This window comes from Myotis nattereri (genome assembly GCF_964212035.1).
Source record: "Myotis nattereri genome assembly, chromosome: 1".
NCBI classification, from domain to species: Eukaryota; Metazoa; Chordata; class Mammalia; order Chiroptera; family Vespertilionidae; genus Myotis; species Myotis nattereri.
In genome coordinates, this window is record NC_138075.1 from 45,351,276 (window position 1) to 45,374,162 (window position 22,887).

At 50.8% G+C, this 22,887-nt stretch overlaps 1 protein-coding gene and 1 long non-coding RNA gene across 3 annotated transcripts in view; one reads left to right on the forward strand and one right to left on the reverse strand.

Annotated features, from left to right (window-relative positions):
• Positions 1–13,412, reverse strand: part of SMAD6 (SMAD family member 6) — a 79,044-nt gene extending 65,632 nt beyond the window's left edge. The window contains exons 1-2 of one of the 2 annotated variants that reach the window (XM_081089336.1): positions 11,785–13,412; positions 3,526–3,582 (exon numbers count right to left, since the gene is read on the reverse strand). In XM_081089336.1, coding sequence (XP_080945462.1) covers positions 3,526–3,582; positions 11,785–12,598 — 871 coding nt within the window. In that variant the 5' untranslated portion in view covers positions 12,599–13,412. The remainder of the gene's footprint in view (positions 1–3,525; positions 3,583–11,784) is intronic. The other variant, XM_081089337.1, reaches the window with a different exon arrangement.
• A 1,443-nt stretch (positions 13,413–14,855) lies between these two features.
• The window catches only part of LOC308519504, a 112,949-nt gene continuing 104,917 nt past the window's right edge, over positions 14,856–22,887 (forward strand). Inside the window, exon 1 of the long non-coding RNA XR_013995995.1 lies at positions 14,856–15,269. This is a non-coding gene — a long non-coding RNA (uncharacterized lncRNA). The remainder of the gene's footprint in view (positions 15,270–22,887) is intronic.

The following is a 22,887-nucleotide window of genomic DNA, read 5'->3' on the forward strand; positions in this document are numbered from 1 at the left end:
TCTGTAACCCTGTCCCATACTTGTACGAGACCAGGCCAGCCAGCCCTGGAATTCTTCTGGAAAATGCCAACCACTGCAGCCCTGGCACCTGAAAAAGTTGCAATTGCTCTGACCACAGAAATAACCCAAGTTCAGGGGACTGAGCAAGTAGCAACTTGGAGCCTCGCTGGGTACGGTTAAATTAAGCCCCTAAACAATTCATAGTTGCTATACTTAATTACAACCATTAAAATTCTTGAAGTTGTTCCTTCTTGCTTCCTTCCTTCCTTCCTTCCTTCCTCCCGCTGGAGCTGGGGAAACTGTTTTAACAAGTTACCAGCCATCCTCCCTCTGTCCCGCTCACACCCCTCTAATTAAGGGCTCAAGCATTTGCTCCCAGATTAACTTTTTTTCCTCTCCCCTCCTCCACTCCCTAACATTCCAACCTGCTCACAGAGCGACTTTCAATGCCTGGACCGTTGTTTTTTTAAGGTGTTCATTTTTGTGTGAGTAGTTTTAAGTACTTCATATGGCGTGCATTATTTGTTTTCCCCGGTCTGCAGTGCTGTTAGATGGGAAAAGGAAAATCTTTTGCACGTTTTTTTTCTTGAACACTGAGCTGCTAGCTTAATAAGCCAATGCCTTTTGGGGCAGGCAGACTTGGAAAATTTTTCCTGGGCCTGTGCCTCCTGCTACCAGCGATAGGGTATTGGTCCCTGTTAAGGGACAGGCCTGTCCAGGAGTTGGAAGAGGCATGTTCTGGGAGGCCTGCAGCACTTTCATCATCTCACTCAGCACAACCCAGGTCTGGTTCAGCTGGTCCCACCTGGCTCAAGAGAGGCACCCAAGCTGGGGATTCCTAAGGCCAAACCGTTAGCCTAGGCCCTTGCTAGCTAGGATTCCATTCGATCCTGCAGGACATTTTTTTTCTTTTTACCACATGGCTTGAGAGCGGGAAGATGAAACATTAACCAATTTGGCCTCTTTTTTTTTTTTTTTTCTTTTTTCATTTCCCACTTGCCAGATGCTGACTGGGTGTTCTGGGTTTTATTTTGTTTTTGGAATCATGTGATCACAGAGGCTTGGAAGTGAACTGACTTTTTGTTTATGAAAAAGCAGCAATGCAAGGAAAAGAAAATAATACAAAAAAATAACTTGGACTATTTATCAGGGCATGAAAAAGTTATCTGCCGGTAAAATGTGTCTGGAGGAAAATAAGGACAGATGGAAAAATCTCTTTAAAAGAAAAAATAACCTCAACACCTCAGTGGGATCATCTTCTTAAAAGACTGTTCCTTTTAATACTGAATGTTCCCAAAGTGTGCGCCCCGAGATTCATTACCACAGGCTGAACCCCATTTCTTAGTGAACCACTGTGGAACTAACACAGACAGCTTTGTCACTCCTGGGAAACAACAAGAGTGACAACAACAGGCAGTTTCTACCTTTTGCAGCTAGTAAGTTCTCATAATGCACTCTGCAAACCCTCACATCTGGTGCTTCTAGGGAGGTCCTAGAAGTCTAAGTGTCTTCGGGCTGTTGTAGAAAAAGAACACTCCCCACCTCCATCATGGCTCCAGCCCCAAGGACAGACCCGGCTAGAAGTCGGAACCCCCAGGTTCAAGTCACACCTCCATTCTTAGCAAAATCAGGGGTCACCAACTTTTTCTACAAAGGGCCCAATAGTACGTGTTTTCAGACCTGCGAGCCACACAGTCTCTGCTGCAGCTCTTCACCTCTGCCACTGCAGTGTGGGAGCAGCCGCAGACAATGTGGAAACGGGTGAGTGTGGCTGTGTTCCAGAAGAACTTTATTACAAACACCGAAACTGGAATTTCATACAATTTTCACATGTCATGAAATGTTATTCTTCTTTTGATTTTTTTTAACCATCTAAGAAAGTAAAAACCATTCTTAGCTCGCGAGCCATACAAAAACAGATGGCGAGCTGTCGTTTGCAGACCCCTGGGCTGTATGACCACCGGCAAGTGTCACTTCCGCTCTCCAGGCCTCAGTTGCCCCATTCGTAAAATAACCAGGACACCTGTTGACTTCCAAATGGTCACTCTGCAGGGCGAAGCGGCCTCCAGTTTTTGGTGCTTCATCGCGGGCTAACCCACAATTCCTCCGGGCAATGACCCTTGACATTCAAACGGAGTTTACTACTTTACTAAGAACATTTGAGGGTGTGTTTTTTTTCTAATGAAACTAGGGACCCTCTAAGCGACTAGTGCAATGATGTTAGGGAATGCTGAGACAAGCCTGTGAGGGAAGGATGGGGAACCCGTGAGCTGAAAAGAGGGCGGCCCTGGGTTGATGCTCGTTAGCTGGGGGGGCCCTCCCTATCCTTCAGTTTATTTCCCCGTCTATGAAGTGACAGAGTCCAATCAGATGACCTTTCCAGTTCGCCAGAAAACTAAATAAAGCTCCTCCATCCATGGGATGACGGTATGTCAAGAAAAACAACGAGGAACTTGCTATCGTTAAGCCTCTGACTCACACACCATCATGGGACACCCTTGGTCCTCCTGGACAGAGGAGGTCAAACACCTGGAGGGACCTGGTGGGCACTTGTGGCTCCACAGGAGGGCCTGGAAGGAAAACGGGGCTGGATGCCTGAGAGCCGACGACACTGAGACGGGACCTCCCAGAGAATGCTGACACACGCTATTGAGAAGAGCCTTTACCAAAAAACAAAACAAAACAAAACAAAACACACTTTTTGTGGTCACTTGTGGGAATGTGTTAGCATCACTGCCACGCCATCTGACTTTTAAAGCCTAGCGAAGTCCCATGGGAACTGTCGGGGTCACAAAGCTGTTCTCCTGGTACTATTAAGGCCAAACTCACTCACCGCACCACTAGGATTCTCCACTGGAGGAAACAGGAGGACCAGGAAACAAGCCATCTCTACTTTCAGAACCACACACACTGACACAGAACACAAGCTGCTCATCTAGCCCCAAGGTCTGCAGAGAACACGTTCTCCCTCTGAACGGGACCTGTCTAAAACGGCGTGACCACCGGGCCAGCGGCTTTGTGTACCAATGCAAGTGCTTTCTTAGAAGTTCCAACTGTTGTTCCTGCCCAGGTGAACTTTTTGGCCTAAAAAGGGGGAAAACCTATAGCTCCTCTCAACAGTGACTTCTTGCTCAACCTATCTGTCATAGTAACAATTAATACTCACTAAAGGAGAATAATCTAAGACTGGGGGAGGGAGAGAAAGGAAAAGAGACAAATACCAACCCACCTCCAATGAGATGCTTAAATCCAAACCCATTCATCTCCCACTGGCCCATGTTTAAAGGTCACAGAGAGGTTAATGATGAGCGGAGGAATTTCAAGACGTAAATAGCCCACTGGAGAGGCTTTCTGCTTCAGCCCAACTGAGGGTGTGTTTGTAATACTTCACCCCGTTTCAGAAGCAGCCAGGCCAGCTTCCCCCCACCACCCGCCCCCCAGCCCTTCGGCTCGGAGGCTGGGCGCTGGAATGAAGGGGCACCCGGGATGGACATACCTCCCCCAGGGTCGGAAGGACACACTTACCCAGTGGCTTGTACTCGTCACGAGGAGACAGCCGAGAGTAGGGGGGTGGTGGTGATTCTGGAAGACAGGAGACAGCATGTCACTGCCAGGGTGGGAAAGGTCACACTGGGATTCTTCTACAAGATTATTGATTATTGATTCCCTCCTATAATAAACCCAGCTCACAGGAAACCCTCCTTTACTCCCATCACCTCTGCTACCCAAATCCACTGGAACATCATTGCTCAGTAGTAAGGCCCAGGTATAGGGTCCAGACCTGGGGTCAATCCCTGCTCTGCCACCTTTGGCTGTGCAACCTTGGGCAGGTTACTTTACTTCTCTGAGCCTGTTTCCTCAGCTCTAAAATGGTGACACTAGCCCTGGCCAGTGTGGCTCAGTTGGTTAGACATGGTCCTGTGCACCAAAAGGTTGCTGGTTCATTTCCCAGTCAGGGCACGTGGCCGGGTTGCAGGCTCGATCCCCAGTAGGAGGCATGTAGGAGGCAGCCAATCAATGTTTCTCTCTCCCTCTACCTTCCCCTTTCTCTTAAAAAAAAAAAATCAATAAAAAAACACTTCTTAAGAATAAAAATAAATAAAATGGTGACAATAATCATATGGACCTCCCAGGTTTGCCAGGTGGGTGAAAGAAGATAATGTATATAAAATGCTTCGTACAGCTCTTGGTACTGTGGAAAAATACCTCCACAAACACTTAACAGTTATTATTGTAATGAGAAACACAGGTGCAGAGAAAAGCCAGAGCCAGGGTTGTGTGATAAAATACCAGATGCTCAGGTAAATTTGAATTTTGGATTTCCGTGGCATAGCTTTTGGTATAAGTATGTCCCTCGCAATATTTGGGACATACTTATGCTAAAAAGGTATGTGTTGTTTACCTGAAATTCAAACTTAACTGACAGTCTGTATTTTTATTTGCTAAATTTGGCAACTCTAATCAGAATTGAGTCTGAGTGCAGAGTCTCAGACATAGAAGCTCATTTCCCAACAAGCTGCATCAGAAGTAGCATTCTTTGGGGCAAGGAGGAGGGCAAGATTGGCTGGGACCCGAGAAGCCAAACCCAGCTACCTAGATGTGAGACCTTACACCAGTCCCTGCCAGCCCTCGGCCACAGTGCCCCCACTCTGCAAAGGGGTGGGACACAAGCTCTCTACTGCCTTCCAGCTCAGACCCTGTGTGATTCCTTATTGTCTACGGTATTTTTCTTTTGGTTTCCTTTCATTTGCCTAAAATACTCCTCCTTAAAAACATATACTTTGTCTTCAGAAGAATTCCTTAGCCTCTTGCTTTAGGGGAAGTAACAATTTGCTAAACTAAGTAACAATTTGCATGAATGAAATGACCCTTCATTTTCCCTAAATGAAGCTAAACACCATCAAATCGCAAACGAAAACAAACTCTCAGTGGTAGTAAAGTGGTAATAACTATTATTAGGCAGGTATCAGTAATGACACAAGGGGTAATAAGTGTTTTTCGTAATTATAATAAGGCACAATTAGCTGTAGGAGCATTTGTTTTGCTCCATACACCCTATGCAGCTTCAGCTCTTCCCCACCCTGGCTTTTCCAGCCAGAAATTATTTCAACAAAGTGAAGGCTCTGAGGTCTAGAAACAGGGCATCTTTTGTGGACAGTATTTAGGGAGAAGGAAAAGTGAATCATGGAGTAGCTACTGGGAGAGAAGCAAACATTTGCTGAAAGCCTACCCTGTGCCTCCTCCATGCCAGGCATCTTCAATTTCATTTATTGTATTTTATTCTCTTGGACCTTAGGTACAGAGTTGCTCATCGGGCACTTATTTTTATCTTATCCTTTCACAGAGACAAAATGGTCAATATTCCCATTTTACGGAGGAGAAAACTGACTTGCCCCGTGTGCCCCAGCCAATCATGGTAAAACCAGGATTTGAGCCCAAGCTGACTCTGCTCTCCACCCCAACGAGACAGGTAATCAAAAGGCACCCCATCTTCTACCCCTTCACCCCAGCTAAGTCACATCATCCGCACAGAAAGTGCTCAGTAAGCATCTGTGGACTAAGACAACAGTTATGAGGACAATGGTAAAGTTGGGGGCATCAGTGGACAAAGGTGTGGAGAAGGAGGACGTAAGGGCCAAAGTGATCACAGGAGACCCCCACCAGGACTGAAGGAGGGAGTCATTTGCCTTCAGTAGGAGTCACCTCATCTACTGGTCCTCAGGACTTGGGAGGGGCTAGAGACCACACCTGAGTGAGAGCCAGCCTCTCAGGACAAGAGTCAAAACACAGGTAGGGCTAGAGTTCCCCAGGGAAGGAGACTTGAGGCTGGTGCTCCCACTGTACAGAAGACTGGGGCCTGGGCAGTGGAAGTGACTCCCTCAGGGCCAGATAGGGAGCTGGTTGTACAGCCAGAACCAGAAGCCAGGTCTACTGACCCCCAGCCTCAGGCCCTTTCCATAGTACCCCACTAACTTATCAGAAGGACTGCAATTACTGTGTTAGGGTTCCTTTGGCAAAAATCTGAAAGGCTGAGCCCAGGCCACACCAGGTGGGAGGCTCTGTACAGCTGCCCCCAGAGATGTCCCAAAAGTGAACCTTAGCAGCAGTGGACAGTGGTGGGAATCAAGCCTCTGTCAGTCATCAACCTCCGTGTCTCTTGCAGGAGCCACCTGGACCTTGAATTGTGACACCCACCACCCATGGCCACACCTGAGGTGGCAGGTTCTAACGACATGAATGAGACAGAAAGCATCTACAAACCTGAAATGTCTGACACACCAGCTGGCAGGGAACGGCAGAGATCTCGGGAAAGACTTTCCCAGGCCCCCATTTGCACCAGCAAAGCAGTTTGCACAGAACTGTAACAACTGTGGGGACTGGAAGCTAATTACTCACTTACACACACACACACACACACACACACACACACACACACACACACACACGGCAAGTGAAAAAGAATGAAGGCCTACAGACTTCACCCCCAGCAGGAGGAATTAGAATGTCAGAGGTTTGCCTTACTCAACTTCTTGGAGTTCACCCAACTCAACTTCTTTTAAAAGACGGGGCAACTGAGATCCAGCAAGATAAAGGACCAGCCCAAGGCCACATAGAAAAGTAGAAGTTACTCTTTCAATTAAACAAAGGGGGAGGCTAGTTGGGGACCAGTATCAAGTTATGTTTTCTTAAAAAATTTAATTATCATTCACACACTCTTAAGACTCACTCTTTTGAAGTATACAACTTAGTGGTTTTTAATATATTCAGAGTTGTGAGACGAACACCACTACCCAACTGTAGTACATCTTCATCACCCCCAAACTCCAAATGCTAGGCAATCAAAATAATCTACTTCCTCTCCATTTCACACAACTGTACACATGTATGACCTTTGTGTCTTGGCTTGTTTCACTTAGCATTATGTGTTCAAGGTTCATTCATGTTGTAGCGTATCATTCTTTTTTATGGCTGAATGGTATTCCATTGTATGACATTTCATTGGCTATATCACATTTTGTTCATCCATTCATCAGCTAATGGACATTTGGGTTGTTTCCACTTTTGGGCTATTAGGAATAATGCTATGAACAATACTGGGTAACCTTTTCAAAAAATATTTATATTTTTTAATTGATTTCAGAGAGGAAGGGAGAGAGACAGAAACAACACTGACAATAGAGAATCAATGATCAGTTGCCTCCTGCACGCCCCCTACTGGGGATGGAGCCCAAAACCCTGGCATGTGCCCTGACTGGGAATCAAACTGTGACCTCCTGGTTCATAGGACTCAACCACTGAACCACACTGGCCAGGCCTGGGTGACCTTTAACTGGCACCTCCACTTCCATATATCCAGGTCCCATGGGTCTGGGAGAATGGAGCTCCAGACATTAAATCAGGTGAGCAAGGTGGGCACTCAAGTCAGACACTTGATATGTAAAACAAAAGGTTAGATTAGAAAGGTGTGAGCTGCCCTCAGACCCTCTGTACCCACCCTTCTTAGAAGCTTAGTGCTTGTAAAAGTTGTGTTCTTTAAAAATAGTAACTTTTAGCCCTAACTGGTTTGGCTCAGTGGATAGAGTGTCAGCCTGGGGACTGAAGGGTCCCGGGTTCGATTCCGGTCAAGGGCATGTACCTTGGTTGCGGGCACATCCCCAGTAGAAGGTGTGCAGGAGGCAGCTGATCGATGGTTCTCTCTCATTGATGTTTCTAACTCTCTATCCCTCTCCCTTCCTCTCTGTAAAAATAAATAAAATATATATATATTTTTAAAAAATAGTAACTTTTAGAGTCCTGCAGACCTAAATGAAAGAAATGAACATGGAGGAGGGAGGGAGAGAATGGGAAAGAGAGAAAAGGAGAGGGAGAAGGAGAAAGACAGGCAGAAAGATCAGAAGCTCCAGTCCCCTCAGACATCCAGCCTCCGGCATCAACTTCAGGAATCTCCTCCAACTTTCTTCAAAAGTGAGAGAGCAGTCAGCCAGGGGCAGCAAGTACCAGGAGACTAACGCTCAACTCAGCTCAGCTCAGCCCAGCCTGCCTCTGCTTAGCCCCCAGAGGATACCTGGCCTTTTGGGATCTACCTCATTCTAAAGCCAGAAGAGTTCACAGCCTCTCTCTGGGGCTGATAAAGTTTCCATTTGGGGCACTACTTTCCACCCCCGATCCTTGCAGCTCAGCATCTTGCTTAGGAAAGGCTCCATGACCTCCCTGGGCCTCCCAGCTCCACCTTACCAAGTGGTGGCTGATGGTGGGGAGGTAGCCTCCCAGGGCCTGTCCTCTCCTCCCCCAGAAGCCATAGGCTCAACCCCAAGCCCTAGGGTGGGAGACACAAAAAGGGAGCTCCTGGCACTTTAAGGCCGGTGGAGCCTAATTGCCCAGATTCCCCCGGCAGCCAGATAAACAGCGCAGCCGGCTGGCGCCAGCAAGAGGCAAACTGCACATTATCACCCCTTCCTCACCTCCAAGGAGGAGCTCCAAGGAGCAGGGCGGGCAGGCCAGAGGGGTGGGGCGGGGGCTTGGAAGCCCAACTTGAAATTGATCTCATTTCAAAGGGATAATGCCAGGCCAAATAAAAGGAAAACTTTCTAGCCCATTCTAATTCCTATAGTCCTGGCCTGGGAACCCTGTGTTTTCCTAGGCGGCCTCCTACAGTCATTTAGAAGTTCTCTCTCTCACTCTGTCTCTTTCCCTGGCGCAATTTGGATAATAGTAATTTACTGAATATAATTACAGAAAAAAAAAAAGTGGTGAAGCAAAGAGCAGGAGATTTATTCCAAAGTTAATGGATACTTTCGGGAGAAAGGAGCTCTATAAACACAGGTTGGAACTGTGATTAAAGTATTTCTCCACATTTCCGTCCACATAGGCACCAAGCTCAGTGAGCTGGCTTTTCCCTGGACAGAAAGACACAGAAAAGACACAGAAGAGGGAGGGAGTGCTAGGGATTGACTCCCACGGGGGACAGGGAAGCACCAGAGCTGGGCAGAAGGAACCAACTTTCTGAGACAAGCCATGAGGGAGAGGGCAGGGCAGGGGAGGTAGGCCAGTGTCACCTGAAATCTGCCCGTCAGACCTCAGGGCTTCTGTCTACCCTTACCACTTTACAGATGGGAAGACATCCAAAGAGGAGAACTGGCCCCAATGTGCCAAAGGAGGTTACAGATGGAACAGGGTTTGCTCTGAGCAGCGAGGGTCTGCACTGCCCAGAAAGGGACTTCCTGTCACTGAGGATCCGTTTGGATTAGAGGCACTGAGGTGACCGGCACCGGGTGGGTGCCCCTCAGTTGGCCTGCTGGGTGTTCCAGTGACTCTCTAGCTGTCTGTCTGTCTGTCTGCCCCAGTGCCCCAGCCCTCTCCCCCAGAGCCCTGGAAGGAGCAGTCTCCTTATCAGGACTCGCACGACTGAGCTCCAGCTATGCACCCGCCCAGCTCTGCGAGCCAGGCTGGCGGCCAGCCGGTGGGGGTGGGGTGGGCAGTAAAGGGTTCCCCAGTTCTCAGTCCCAGTCTCCATGCCATTAGACAGAGGAACGAAGCAACAGGGTCCACCTGACATAGCCTGGAAACTCTTCCAAGACCATCAGTCCTCCCAGAAGCCCCCAGGATGGCTTAAAAGGGGGGCCCCTTGGGTTGGAGAAGAGAAAGGAGAATAGACATGGCCCCTGCAATAGTGCCTCCTTCTGGGGGCAGGAAGGGAGTCAAATGCCAGTGCTTACTCTAGAATCAGATGTGGAGAATATTCCTGGAGCCACCCCCACTGACCAGTAGGGACTAGCAGGGTAGGTTACTCATCCAAGGTCAAGTCCTGTTACTGGCCAAGCCGAGCCTAGGACCAAGTCTGTGGTTAAGCACCATCCCACTGCAGTTTGTCCCTCAACGTGTATCTGCCCAAGTCCACCAAACTCAAGTCAACACCCAAGATGACTTCTCAGACGAGGAGTAGGGACAACCCACCAATTGTCCTTGGTAAGGGTGGGTCCTATCTGTTGTCCCCAGCTTTTTCACAACCCCCCTTCCCACCCACACACCTGAGCTTGCCTGGCTGGCATCTTGACTCTCAGCTGCCCCTCTTCTCCCCAACGCCCACCTCCCCTTACCCACTCTCTAAAAGGCCTGCTCCAGGTTAGAGCAAAGGTGCTCCGGGAGGTGGCCCTGTTACATACACACCCCATAGTGCTGATAGTTCACACTCCCTGACCTGGCCCTTCTCCCCCCATCTCCACCCCAACTCCCCTGGGGGCAGGGATCCTACTCATACGTCCACTCTCTCTGCTACTGCATCCAGCATGGTGCCTGACACAGAATAAGTGCTCAATAAATATTTGCTGGCAGACTGACATGGTGAGAGAGAAAATACCTGCCAGGACTTTCTAAAATAGCAGAGTGGGCCCCACCAATTATCTGCCACTAAACAATAATGACCATTGAGGGACAGGGTGGCCACAGATAGGGCCCCCTTCCCAGAGGCAGAGAGGAGAGGGGCTAGCAGAAGGGAGGAAGCCACTTCCAGGGGATGCTGTGAGAAAGAGGAACAAGGGGCACAGAAAGCCATGGGCCACAGGTCAGGGACAGTCGAAGCTCCTGAATCAGGCCTGGAATGACAACCCATGTGGGGAGCAGGGCTGCCAGGTCAATGCTGCCTTTCACCACCAACCCCCTTCTGTGAACCACCATTGAGGCACCTTCCTTTCCCCTTCAGCCACTACCCCCAAGCACACTCATAGGCCCACCCCTCCCTTTCACGCTGGGAGTCAGGAGACCTGTGATCTGACCCTCTATGGACCCTCAGGCTGGGTGCTCACTCACTCCAGAGGAACCAGACTGGAGAAACTCGGAGCCCTCCAACATCCAACAGCCTGTAACTCTCTGATAGGCACACCCCTGCAGGACCCCCAAAGCCCCCTAAAATGCATACACCTCAAAGATGCTACAGGTTAAAATGTGTGTTCCTGCAAGCTTCTGGCCTGCTAAGAACCTCCACCTGTCCTCACCTCTGCTAAAGCACCCAGGCATCCTCAGGTAAGCTGGGCTGGGGGTGGTATGTGTGTGCAGGAAGTCCCAGGGAGGGAACAAAGACAGGGAGCACTCCTCAGATGTAATAAAATACCTGGCTTCTTCACCTACTCATAAATGCCCCCAGGACCCTCAACTGGACACAGAATTGAGAATGATGATGATGGAGAGCCCTCACCTTTAACACCCAAGGGATACTGGAAGCAATCAGGCCAAGAGGGTGGTATCCACCTTGAGAGGGGTTACCCTGAAAAAGCTTTGCTCCAAAGTATACAAAGGAACAAGTGGGACAGTTTACAAACACTTTGACTCAAGCCACGAATTGTCTACACCCAATTTCACAACATATACTTGCACTTGGTGGTAAGAAAGTACAGCTTAGGTATAGGCGTATGCACACAAATGCTACAGCCTGAGCACAGACTGGGGGTAAATGAGGGGCCGCCTCGCAATCTTTGGCTTCTCCTAGGGCCTACCCTCTCCCTGTAAAGTTGGAGCCTGAAGCTACATAAAGAAAACTCCACCGTGACCCTTTTTAAGTTTGCTGGTGCCTTGATGAAGTTGCCATTTGATGAGTGTGCCCAGATCCCCTCCCCGATAGGACCAGGTTGAGGCGCCTCCACTGAAGCTCCCACCACCCAGGGGCACCCACGGGAGCGGGAGCACCGCAGCTCTGCCCACCCGAGGTGTGCGATATAAAACGGCCACGAAAGGGGGCCGGAGGGGGACCCCGCGCCCAAGCCCGTCCCTCGCCCGGCGCAGCGCGCTCACCTGGCCCGCAGAGCCGGCTGAAGTGGTAGGGGTTGCAGCACACCGTGGGGCCGTCGGCGGCGGCGGCGAAGCTGTGGCAGCCGCACAGGGGCTTCAGCTCCACCGCGTGCTGCAGGTCGGGCCAGCGGAAGAGGCGGCCGAGCAGCAGCTGCGGGGGCGCAGGCTGGCCGCCCAGGCGGAGGTCCGCGCGCGGCACCAGCACGCAGCCACCCGGCACGCCGCCGCGGGACTCCACCGCCTCCAGCAGCGTGTCCAGCGAGCGCTCCTTGAGCCGCTTCAGGAGCGAGTACGTGACCGTCTTGAGTTCCTGCTCCAACAGCAGCAGCCGGGAGCGGGCTTCGCGACTCCGCCCGCCGCCCACCGGCTCCAGGGCCGCCCCGGCCAGGGGGTCGCTGGCGTCCCGGGGCGCGCCCGCCGCGTCCCGCTCCGAGAACAGACAGCAAGTCACCGTCTCGCAGTCACTTTCGGGCAGCCAGCCCGGGCCTCCCGGTTCCGCCACGTCCAGCGGGAAACCGCCAGCGCCGGCCCCCGGCTCCGACATGGGCCTCGGGGGGCCCCCCGCGCGCCGGCGCCTCACCGCGCCCTGGGCGCCTCGCTGTCCCACCGCGTCCCGGGGCCGCCGCGGGGCTACCGGGCGGACTTCCGAGCGGCCGCAGCCTCCGCCTTCTCGTGCCCGCGGGGCCGGCTCAGCTTGGCTGCCCAAGCTCCCATCCTGGTCGCCGCCGCCGCCGCCGCCGCCACCTTCCTCCCGGTCGGGGACCACACGACTTCGCCAAAGTCGCCGCACCAGCCCCGAGCGTTTGGACCTGAACATACGATATCCTTTGGCGCCGGGGGTGGGAGGGAGGCGGTCTCCGGTTACCGCGGGTCCGTTCCCTCAGCGAGGCGCCGGCTGCGCGGGCCGCAGCCCCACATGAAGCACCGCCGCCGGGCGCCGTGCAGACCGCGCACAGCCTGTCGTCGAAGGGGCGCCGCAGGGCTGCAACATGAGGGAGCTCGCCGGGGTGGGCCGGCGGGGAACACGCGCACGCCGAGCCGAAGTCTGCGCCCGGCCAGCGGCTACATGGACCCCGGTGGCCGGGCTGCTCAGCAACTCCAGCCCCGGCGCTTGAGGGGGACCGCAGGCGGCGCGCCGCCAAAAAGTCCCCGCATGGGCCGGCGAGCCTTCAAAAGTTGCGCGGCTGGCCCATGAGCACAAAGCGCTCGCGCCGAACCCCCTAAATGTGCCTGGGAAGTCCTGCCTGTAAAACCCAAGCGCTTAACTGCATGGGCTTTTCCTGCAGGATCCGAAAGGCAGGCTTGTTGATACTCTGAGTTTTCGTCTTACTCCCTGCAAAAAGGAAAAAAAAAAAAAAAAGGAAGAAAAAGAAACCCCAAACAAACCCCAAATCCCTGGAATTGCATGCATGAAAGGCCAACTCCGTCTCAGGTCCCAGGCGCTAGATGCACTTAGAGCGAGTTTCTCCCAAACGCGAGTGTCAACACATGAGTGGAAACTGTAAAAATCCCAAAGAGCTGCTGGGAATCCTTAATTAAAAATGCAATCCAGCGAGGCAGAGGTCGCAGCCCACCCCACACGGCGCTCGGACGCCCCGGGCGCCGCGGCTGCAGAGGTCGCTCCCCCTCCCCCCTCCACAAAAAGTGCCTCCCGGTGGCCCCGCGGTCCCGGCGAAGTCCAGCGAGGCAGCGCCCGGCGGCTCTTTCTCTCGGCTCGGCTCCCTCGCTCGCTCCCCCGCTCGGCTCGCTCTCTCTCTCTTTTTTGTTCTCCTCAAACGCACACGGAGGGCCCCCGGAGGAGCGCCGCGGAGTCATTGGCTGCCTCCCATCATATGCCAGTCTAGACACTTTGGCGGCTCCGCGGCGCTGATTGTTGCGCAAACAAGGTTTCAAGTTTCTTAACTCTTAAAGGAGAACACGTCCCTTTGCAGGGCCCGCGGCTCCGAGGGGCCGGCTCCCGGGGCGGGCCGAACCCCGGCCCCCGCCCCGTGCTCGCCCCGGCACCCCCGCCCGGGCCGGACTGCCCCCACCGCCCGCTCTCGGGCTCGCGTTGCGCCGCGGGCACGGATGCGAGCGAGCACACGCGCGCGCGCACACACGACACACGGTTACACAAACCACGGGCCGGTGGCGCGAGAGCTCCACGAACCCACCGAGTCTCGGACGCAAATGGGGCGCCTTGCCTATCTCTGGCTGGGGCACAAACTTACAAACACACACTGCACGTTAGAGTTGATGCAAACTCCATCACAGGGAAAGCTAATAAAAATGGGTGTGCGTGTGAGCCTTACTGGCTTGCGTCTCTTAGGAACAGGGGGTGCTGGTTTGGTGGGGTGGTGGGATGATGGCCGAGGTCTCCACACCTCCCGAGCCAAGTCAGGGGTCGCTGTACCGGGCCAAACGGGCTGCCGTGGGACGCTTCGCACGCAGGGGCCCGAGGTAAGGAGTTGCTGAGGGTGGGGTAGAGGCGGGAGCGTCTGCGCCGGCCGAGCTCCTCTCGGTCGCCACAGCCCTCCCTCGGAGCCAGCGCTCCCGGCCCCCGCAGCGCTGATGCTTCCTCCTCCCCCTTCCCCAGTTTCCTCTCTGCACCGCGGAGAGGGGTGTGGGTAGAGGTCGTGCTTTCTCCAGCGACATTTCACCACTGAAATGGGGACGGGGTCCTGCAGGGTCAGGGACGAGCTTGGGGGCGCGGCGGCGGCTGCGGGCCCGGCGCGGGAAGGGTTAAGGCCGCTCCAGGCCCTGGAGCCGGCGCGGCGGGGTACCTCCTCGGGCGCGCTCGCTCGTCCGTGGGTGGCAAAAGTTCAAGCTTGTAAAGTCCGGATTGGTCCCGCGCGGAGGGAAAAAAGGCCTGGTCCCCCCTCCCCCTCCGGGCGCGGCGCCGATTGGCCCGACCGCGGGGCGGGCACCGCCCTCTCGCCGGAGCACGGCGGCCCCGCCCCCGGCACGGCGCCCCGCCCCTTTCCGGGCAGGAGCCGGAGGCCGGCCCCTCACTGAATGAAAGAAATTCCGCTACTCCCATTGGCCCGGGGCTGGGCGCCTTCGGGGGCTCCCGCTTGGGGGTTTCCCTTCCGGGTGCCCACGCGTCGAGCTGGCCCAGCGAGTATGCGTCTGTGCGAGCACCCGACCCGGCGCCTGTGAACACTGGGGGAGGAGGGGGACTTGCAGGAAGGGCTCAGAGCCTTTTGGCGACCTTTACCTGGAGCCAGGTACTTTTCGCACCGCGCTCCCTGGCAGAGGCAGTTGCTCTTCCGAATGGAGCACGGTACTGAGAGGCTCCCCCCCTACTGCTTTGGCCAAATCAAAATTGTTGTCTTGGCCTCAATTTCTTGTTTGTAAAATGGGGACGAAGCCTGCCTTGTGTTCTTCACAGACGCATATAGATCCTATACGAGATAGTGCATTTTAAGGACACAAATCGCAAGCGATCGGCAGAATGAATTTTTCACAAGTGAACACAATACCTGTGTAACCAGTACCCAGGAGACAAGGTAATGGGAAGGGGGGCACACCCCAGAAGCCCCTTTAAGTCACTTCCTGTCCTCAGGGAAATTAATGCATCTTAAAATACAAGGAGAAACTCAATGTAACGTAAAGTATTTTTCTTATCAGGGTATTTGCTGTTTTGGCTGTTGATTACAATAATAATAGCTCATTGTATAGACTCATTACTATGGGCAAGGCGATGTTGGAAACATTACAAAGATTTTAGTCATTTAATTCTCACAACAACCCTGATTAGGTACTATTATCTCTATTTTACTGATGAGGAAACTGAGGCACAGGAACTTGCCCTTTCAATTTGCTGTTGAAATGAAAATAGTGTTGAGGGTGCTAAAATACTAAAACAGAGGGGCATAATAAACTAGTATGGATGTTCACCCCTAACAGCTAGAAGGAGGTATGTAGGTCAGAGCACATCCTTTGGGCAGTGATTTTTCATAATGTGATCCATTTGGCCTGCTGAATCAGTGCTATGGGGTAAAGGCCCCCGACTCCATACAACACAGCTTTGGAGGTAAGTACAATTGTTACCACCGGTTTTCAGATAAGACCACTGAGGCACAAAGGCATTCAGTAACTTGCCCAAGCTTGTAGTTAGTGGCAGAGGCGTAATTTGAACCCAGCCAGTTTGGGGAAAGGGTATGTGTGTGCATAATGAGAAGCAAAGGAAATGGGACAGCAGGCAGGAGATGGGCGATCAGCTTCCACAGATGCTCAGCACCTACCGCTGGGGGCAAATCTGAACTGTGGCTCTTCCCCCTCCATCCCCGTAGCTCCCTGGGATACTATGGCATTTCTTTTTGCAGGGTTCCTGAGGGACTGCTCTGAGGGATGTCAGGTGGAGTCTGAAGCAGCTGGCCTTCCTGGGAGAGCAGCCTTCTCCCCTGGGCATTAACTCGGATCAAGTATGGCTTCAGCTCTTGCTCACCCAGAGATGTGGTATTGGGGGGTGGGGTGCCAGCCGGATGAGCCTGAAGAGTGCTGAACCCAGAGTCATCCAGGCCTAAGTTCAGTACTGAGCCTACTTAAGCTATCTCAGCTCCGAAGCCTTGGGGTACTCCTCTGTGACATGAGAATAGGAATCATGCTGGAGGTGGTTACCACAATTAGGACAGCCTGACGGGAAGACTGCCTCTGAGGGGAGATAGTATCAGGAAGGAAAGAGCAGTGACAGTGAGTCCAAGGTCTGGATTCCCAGGGCCCATCCAGCCTAGCGCAAGCTGCATTATGACCACTAGAGGGTGTGTGCAGCAGGGTCCCAGAAGGGCAGGGCCTCTGACCTCCAGCTTAACAGCACCCTCCTAGGGAACAAGCTCCAATTGCCTGGGGGTGTAGGAGAGGTGGAAGGTGGGGTCCCAGCTGCTGCTCCTCAGGTGCCTGTAGCAAGTCACTGGCAAAGTAAATCACAGAGAAGTAACTCTAACCCCTCAGATTCAAATCCGCACCCTTCCCATTATTCCAGTCCCCCCCCCCTGCCCCCGTCCTCCCCCCACAAAGCATCCTGTGCTTCCCCTTTACAGGGCTTCTCACAATTCAGAACCATACAACTCCTTGTCATTCTCCTCTGCCTCTAGAGAGGAAGACCCGAGAGATGCTGGAACTATCAGGCACAGGCCTCCCACAGCAGTGCGAAGGAAGTAGAGTCAGAAGCAGGCCATTTGATGCCATTCTGCTGTACCCACAAAGAAGCTAACTCACATAAGACAGCACCTGACCTACTCCCCCCGCCCCAGTCACTAGCACAGAGCCTGCCACATAGTGGGCACTCAGTAAATATTGGTTGTGTGGTTAATTGCAATCCCTCACTTCACCAAGCTCCATGCTCATTATCCTCCTGTACCGAACACTTACATGCACTATCTCATCAAATCCCCCCATCAACATAATGAAGAATTTATTCTTACTAGACCAGATTTTAGAGAAGGAAACAGAGAGGTTAAGGAATTCATCTCTGGTCACACAGCCAATAGTTGGCAGAGCTGGTACTTGAACCCAGGGCTGCTTGAGGTAAGTGTGCATCTTCTTATTGCCTGTTCCTAGAAAAGAAAATATGATTCTTTGTCCTTGGGAAGTTTCCACTTTAGCTGGAAAGATATAAGGCACGACACAGAAACTTACAAGGCAGAACTTACTTACTTGGTGGTGGGAAGAGGCAGGCTCTAGGGGCCACCGGTTATGAACTGAGGTATCACAGAGGGAGTCGGAGCCACCTCTCACTACAGTCAAATGGATAAGCAGGGAGACTGATTCATCCTAACCCACTTTACAATAGACGGGTGAATAAACCAGGGCCCGACTCATTACTTCTTCTGGGAAATAACTATAGCCCCAACTAAGTCGGCCTCTTTGGAAGGTAAATCTACTTGGCCAACATGGCCCAAAATGGGGGAGTTGGGAGACCCTTGGGTGGTAGACTACCCTTCTGAGGCTTTGGTGAATGCTATGGACCCTCTCACTCTCTCTTGAAAAATGCATATGTGCATGAATGGAACTTTACGTTCATTCACTCAGCAAATACTTACTGAGCTCCTATTGTATGACAGGCTGTGTTCTAGGTGCTGCAGTCAGCAAAACACAAAAATCCCTGAGCTCCAGGGGGTCTCATGGGAGGACAGACAGACCATAAACAAAGTAATCAGGTATAAAGTGTTTGGGAAGGCAAAGGTGCCAAGATCGAAATAAAGCAGAGAGGGGGAGAGAGGAATTTAGGAGGGTATGTGTGGTTCAGGGAAAGTGGGCAGGGAATGCGTCCCCTGAGAAGGTGGCATTTGAGCAAGGTCTTGACAGTGATGGGTGAATCACTATGACACTATCTGGAGAAAAAAATGTTCCAGGCACAGAGAACAGCAAGGGTACTGAGGTGGGAGCATGCCCAGCACGTTCCAAAACTAACAAAGATGTGATGAGATGGGAGAAATACTGGAGGGCAGATAATAGGTTCATACTGGACATTGTTGGGTCTTTGGCTTGTCCTCTGAGTGGGCTGGGGAGCCCCTGAAGGTTCCTGGCCTGGGGCATGATCATCTTTGTTTTAATTGGCTCCCTCTAGTGGTCGTGTGAGGAATAGATCGCAGAGGGCCAGTGGAGCAGGGCCTTGGTAGGAAGGAGGCTGTTGCTGTGGTCCCTGCGAGGCCCTGCTGGGTTGGGGGGAAGTGAACGTATTTGAAGACAGAACCAGCATGATTTGCTGTTACATATCGAGAGTGTGAGAGAACATCTGAACAGTATGCACATGTTATTGATGCTTATTTACTTAATTTTTAAAATCAACTCACCATATGTATTTAGCCTTATCATAAGCAGTGATCTCCATGAAGTCACACATGTGCTAGTTATACTTATCACTTTAAAATAAATATGTATTTACCTTTGCATCACCTGAAATTATCCTAGGAACCACCAGGATGCATGAAATGTTGGGAATACTGGTTCAACCAACCCCTAACTAATCTCACCCACTTTTAGGCTTGTTTATTTTTTGACTTTTGACTACTTTCCCTCAGAGAGAATTACCATTTACCATAGCCTCTCTGAATTGACTTCTGGTTTCACTATTGCCACTCCACAGAGCCTGTGCTTGGGCAATACAGAGTAATGGTTCTGAACCATTACTTTGTTAAACCCAACAGACCTGTGTTCAAATCCTGCTTAGCCACCTCTGAGCTTTATGGACTTGGGCAACTTCCTTCACCTCCTACAATAATCCCCAATACTGCACTATTATTATTCCCATGTTGTAGATTACAGAGTTGCAGCCTGAGACTTAACTGGTAATAATAATATTGGGACGTTGTTTTGAAGATTAAAATGCTTAGCACAGTGTCTGGCAGCTAATAAGTGCTCAATAAATGGTAGCTATTATTAGTTATATGAAATGCAGTCCATCATTAATTACCAGTTTAAGCCACTAAACTAACCCTGGAAACTACTTAATATGTAGGAGACTCAATTTCCTCATCTATAAAATGTGCCTGTTTAATCAAGGTGGGAGTTAAATGAGTAAAGTTCTGACACACTGTAGGACTCAGCAGCTCATTGTGGGAAGTGACCTGGAGAAGAAACGTGGGCTATGTAAGGGAACCAACAGAAACTTCCCTGCCAATTGCTATTGGTCACACCCCCTGGGCTGCACTTAACCCTCTATCTTTGTAACCTTTCAGGAGTGCAGGGCACAATGGGGCAGAGAGCAGGAGCCTGGGTAGATTCTAGGACCAGGAAAGGAGAATGGCTTGTCCAAGGTCACAGGGCAAATTGAGCAGAGGTTTGCTGACTCCCAGGGCTCCTTGCCCTTTATCGCAGTACTTAAGGCTTCTCACCCCCAGCTGAGCAGTGCAGGTAATGCAGGAGGTAAGAGGACAGGCTCTGGGGTCAGACTGTTAGGTCCTAATCCCGGCTCTGCCCCTTACACAGTAGCCTTGGTCATTTTACATATCCTTTCTGAGTTTCAGTTTCCCCATCTGTAAAATAGGCTTAATAATAACAGCGCCTACCTCACAGGGTCTTTGAGAGTATTGATTGAGATCAAAATGTAAAGCATTTAAAGCTGCTGTTGTCATTCTGCTGTGATGCCACAGGAGAGGACAACACCCAGTGATCAGATAAATAGAGAGCCTCATGGTTGTTGAGAGGGCTGGAGGCAGCAGCACAAAGGTCAAGGTGAGAGCTGTGGATTTGCAACAGTGAAATTGAATTACCTGCACCCTTCTCTATCTGGGCAGGGTCGTGGGGTGGCTCTTGAAGTCAAAGGGTTTTTCTAGAGAACTAATTTGACCCAAAGATGTTGGGAAATTTATTTGTATATTTTATTTATAATATGTTTCATTTGTAATATTAAAGCTAATCCAGATATATTAGGGAATAGAATGCAAAATTCCTGAGTTTTGGACAGAAATGGGAGACTGTTTTTAATATATATTTTATTGATTTTTTAGGGAGAGGGATAGAGAGTTAGAAACATCGATGAGAGAGAAACATCCATCAGCTACCTCCTGCACACCCCCTACTGGGTACATGCCCTTGACCGGAATCGAACCCGGGACCCTTCAGTCCACAGGCCGATGCTCTATCCACTGAGCCGAACCAGTTAGGGCAGAAATGGGAGACTTCTAAAGAATGCCACTGTTGCTGTGAATAGCTTCAGATCACAACCCCAGACCTGACCTGACCACTCCCCATCCCCCTGCCCTGGAAGAGGCTCACTCCCCTCCACCTCAGGGTAATACAGGAGCTGTCATTTAAAAGATGATGCCCAGGGATGTAGCTCATCTTGGTGCTTGGTTATGTTTCTGTGGGGCACTTGCTACTGGCCAAAGGCATTTAGTACAGGGAGCCCTGCTTTTCCGCCTTCGCACGTGCTGGCCCATTCACCTAGAATGCCCTTCCTTCTTTTCCTCTAAGAAACATTTTTTCTCTCTCTTCCCAAGGGCAGGCCCAAGTCTGTCTTCCTTGCACTGTCCTGGCATTTATACATGCCTCCTTCCCAGGCTGGAAATGATGAGTCTGCCTCTGAGAGCCCCTGGAGCACAGCCTGAGTGCTCCTCATGTCTGAACCCCTGGCCCAGCACCCAGGAGGGACTCCGGAAATTGTCTGGGGAGAGAGGTTTTAATATTGGATAAATAGGGCCAAATTGGCCTCCCTATAGAAGTTGTACCAGGGACAGGAAGTTCCTGTCCCTGCAGCAACACCCACACCTGTTGATGCTGCAATTCCACTTAATAAATACATACACCATACAGATGTGTCTTTATACCGTTAAACAATGCACATCTTAAAGAGTGGGAGTTATGCTCCAGAATGTTACTTTGTAATAAAAGGAAAGAAACTAGAAACCACCTTTATCAATAGAGGATCTGGTTAAATAAATTATGCTAGATCATCCGGCTATTGAGAATGAGGCAGCCCTCAGTGTCAAAAGATCAAAGTACTAAGTGGCTAACAACAATGTATATAGGATGCTACAATTTGTGTACATTTTTTACAGAGCACATATGCTTGCATATGCATAAAATGTCTTTGTAAAGATACATTGGAAACTGGGAAAGATAATTGTCTCTTGGGGTGGGGTTGCTGGAAGCCAGATCAGAGGGAGATTAACCATTCAGTCCATACTTTGGGTTTTTTGTTTGCTTGATTGTTTGTTTTAATCATTCTATTAAGTAGGTAATACTTGCACCTTATACAAAGTCCAAACAGGACCGAAGGGTTAGTAAAAAGAAGCCTCCATTTCTCTCCTGCCTCCAGACTTCTTAATGTGTACTCTTCAGTACATTCTGAAGTTTTGCACCATAGGCTGAATTAGCCATTCAAAAGAAATCAAGTATTTAAACATAAAAAATATATTCTTTTTTAAAAATATATATATATTACTGATTTTTTTACAGAGAGGAAGGGAGAGGGATAGAGAGTTAGAAACATCAATGCGAGAGAAACATCGATCAGCTGCCTCCCGCACATCCCCCACTGGGGATGTGCCCGCAACCAAGGCACATGCCCTTGACCAGAATCGAACCCAGAACCCCTCAGTCTGCAGGCCGATGCCCCATCCACTGAGCCAAACCGGTCAGGGCTAAAAAATATATTCTTAAAATAGTAAACATTTATTGAAGAAAGGAATAAATCAACAAAAGACTAGTTGATTGAATAATTACATACATGAAATAGTTCAATCACCTGCAAGCAGGACCTAAGTGACAAATGAAATGACAAAAACAAGAAGAGATGGAAGAACTGACGACAATTGGAGAGTGCATCCTGTCTTGTCTTGCCCGGGGCTTCCTGTGTGTATATCTTCTCTTCCGAGCCAGACCAGGGCAGGCTTTATGCTCTTGTTTACTTCCCAGAGCGAGGCGTACAGAGGTATGTGATAAACATGTCTTGCCTTAATCCCCACTAGCACTAGCCATGCTCTGGGAAGGGCCTTCCAGAACCCATGACTGTATGCAGGGCTGCATCATGACTTCCATGGGCTTTAGACAGTTTTGGCTACATGGGTCTCCTGTTCCATTAAAAAATACATATTTTTTTTACAAGTGTATTGGCATAAAGATAAATGTAATCCACACTGACTTTCTTGTTATTATTCATTTTTTTCTTCTGGTTTCAAACAAAATTGAAATATTTCATAGGCCTCCCCTAGAATTATTGTGAGCCCTAGGTACTACTGTGTCTGCTGTGTCTAATGGATAAGTCTGCCGTGGGCTATCCCCTGGGCCTGTGACCTGGGCTTGGCTGGTGTTCAATAAATAGGAGCAGCCTGGCCAGGGAAATACACGAGGGCTTTATCCGCTCCAGCAATTCCCACTGGGGCTCTGAAGGCATCACAAGGCTTCCCAAGCTCAGTTTCCTCCCTGCTGAAATGCAGTGTTGCAGTGAGGATTAGAAATAACATCAGGTGCTTATCAAATCCCTAATATTATGGGTTGATTTGTCCCCAGCATGGAGGGAGCGCCCTGGAGGTGGGCCAGGGATGTGGCTGGTGTTGACACTGACCACAGCCAGGCGTCCTCCTCTCAGAAGGAGAGGGGAAGGAAGGTGGTGGTGGTGGAAGGTACAGTCACCAGGCTTCTCTTGGTAGAAGTGTGGAGCAGATAAAGAAAGGTTAAGAG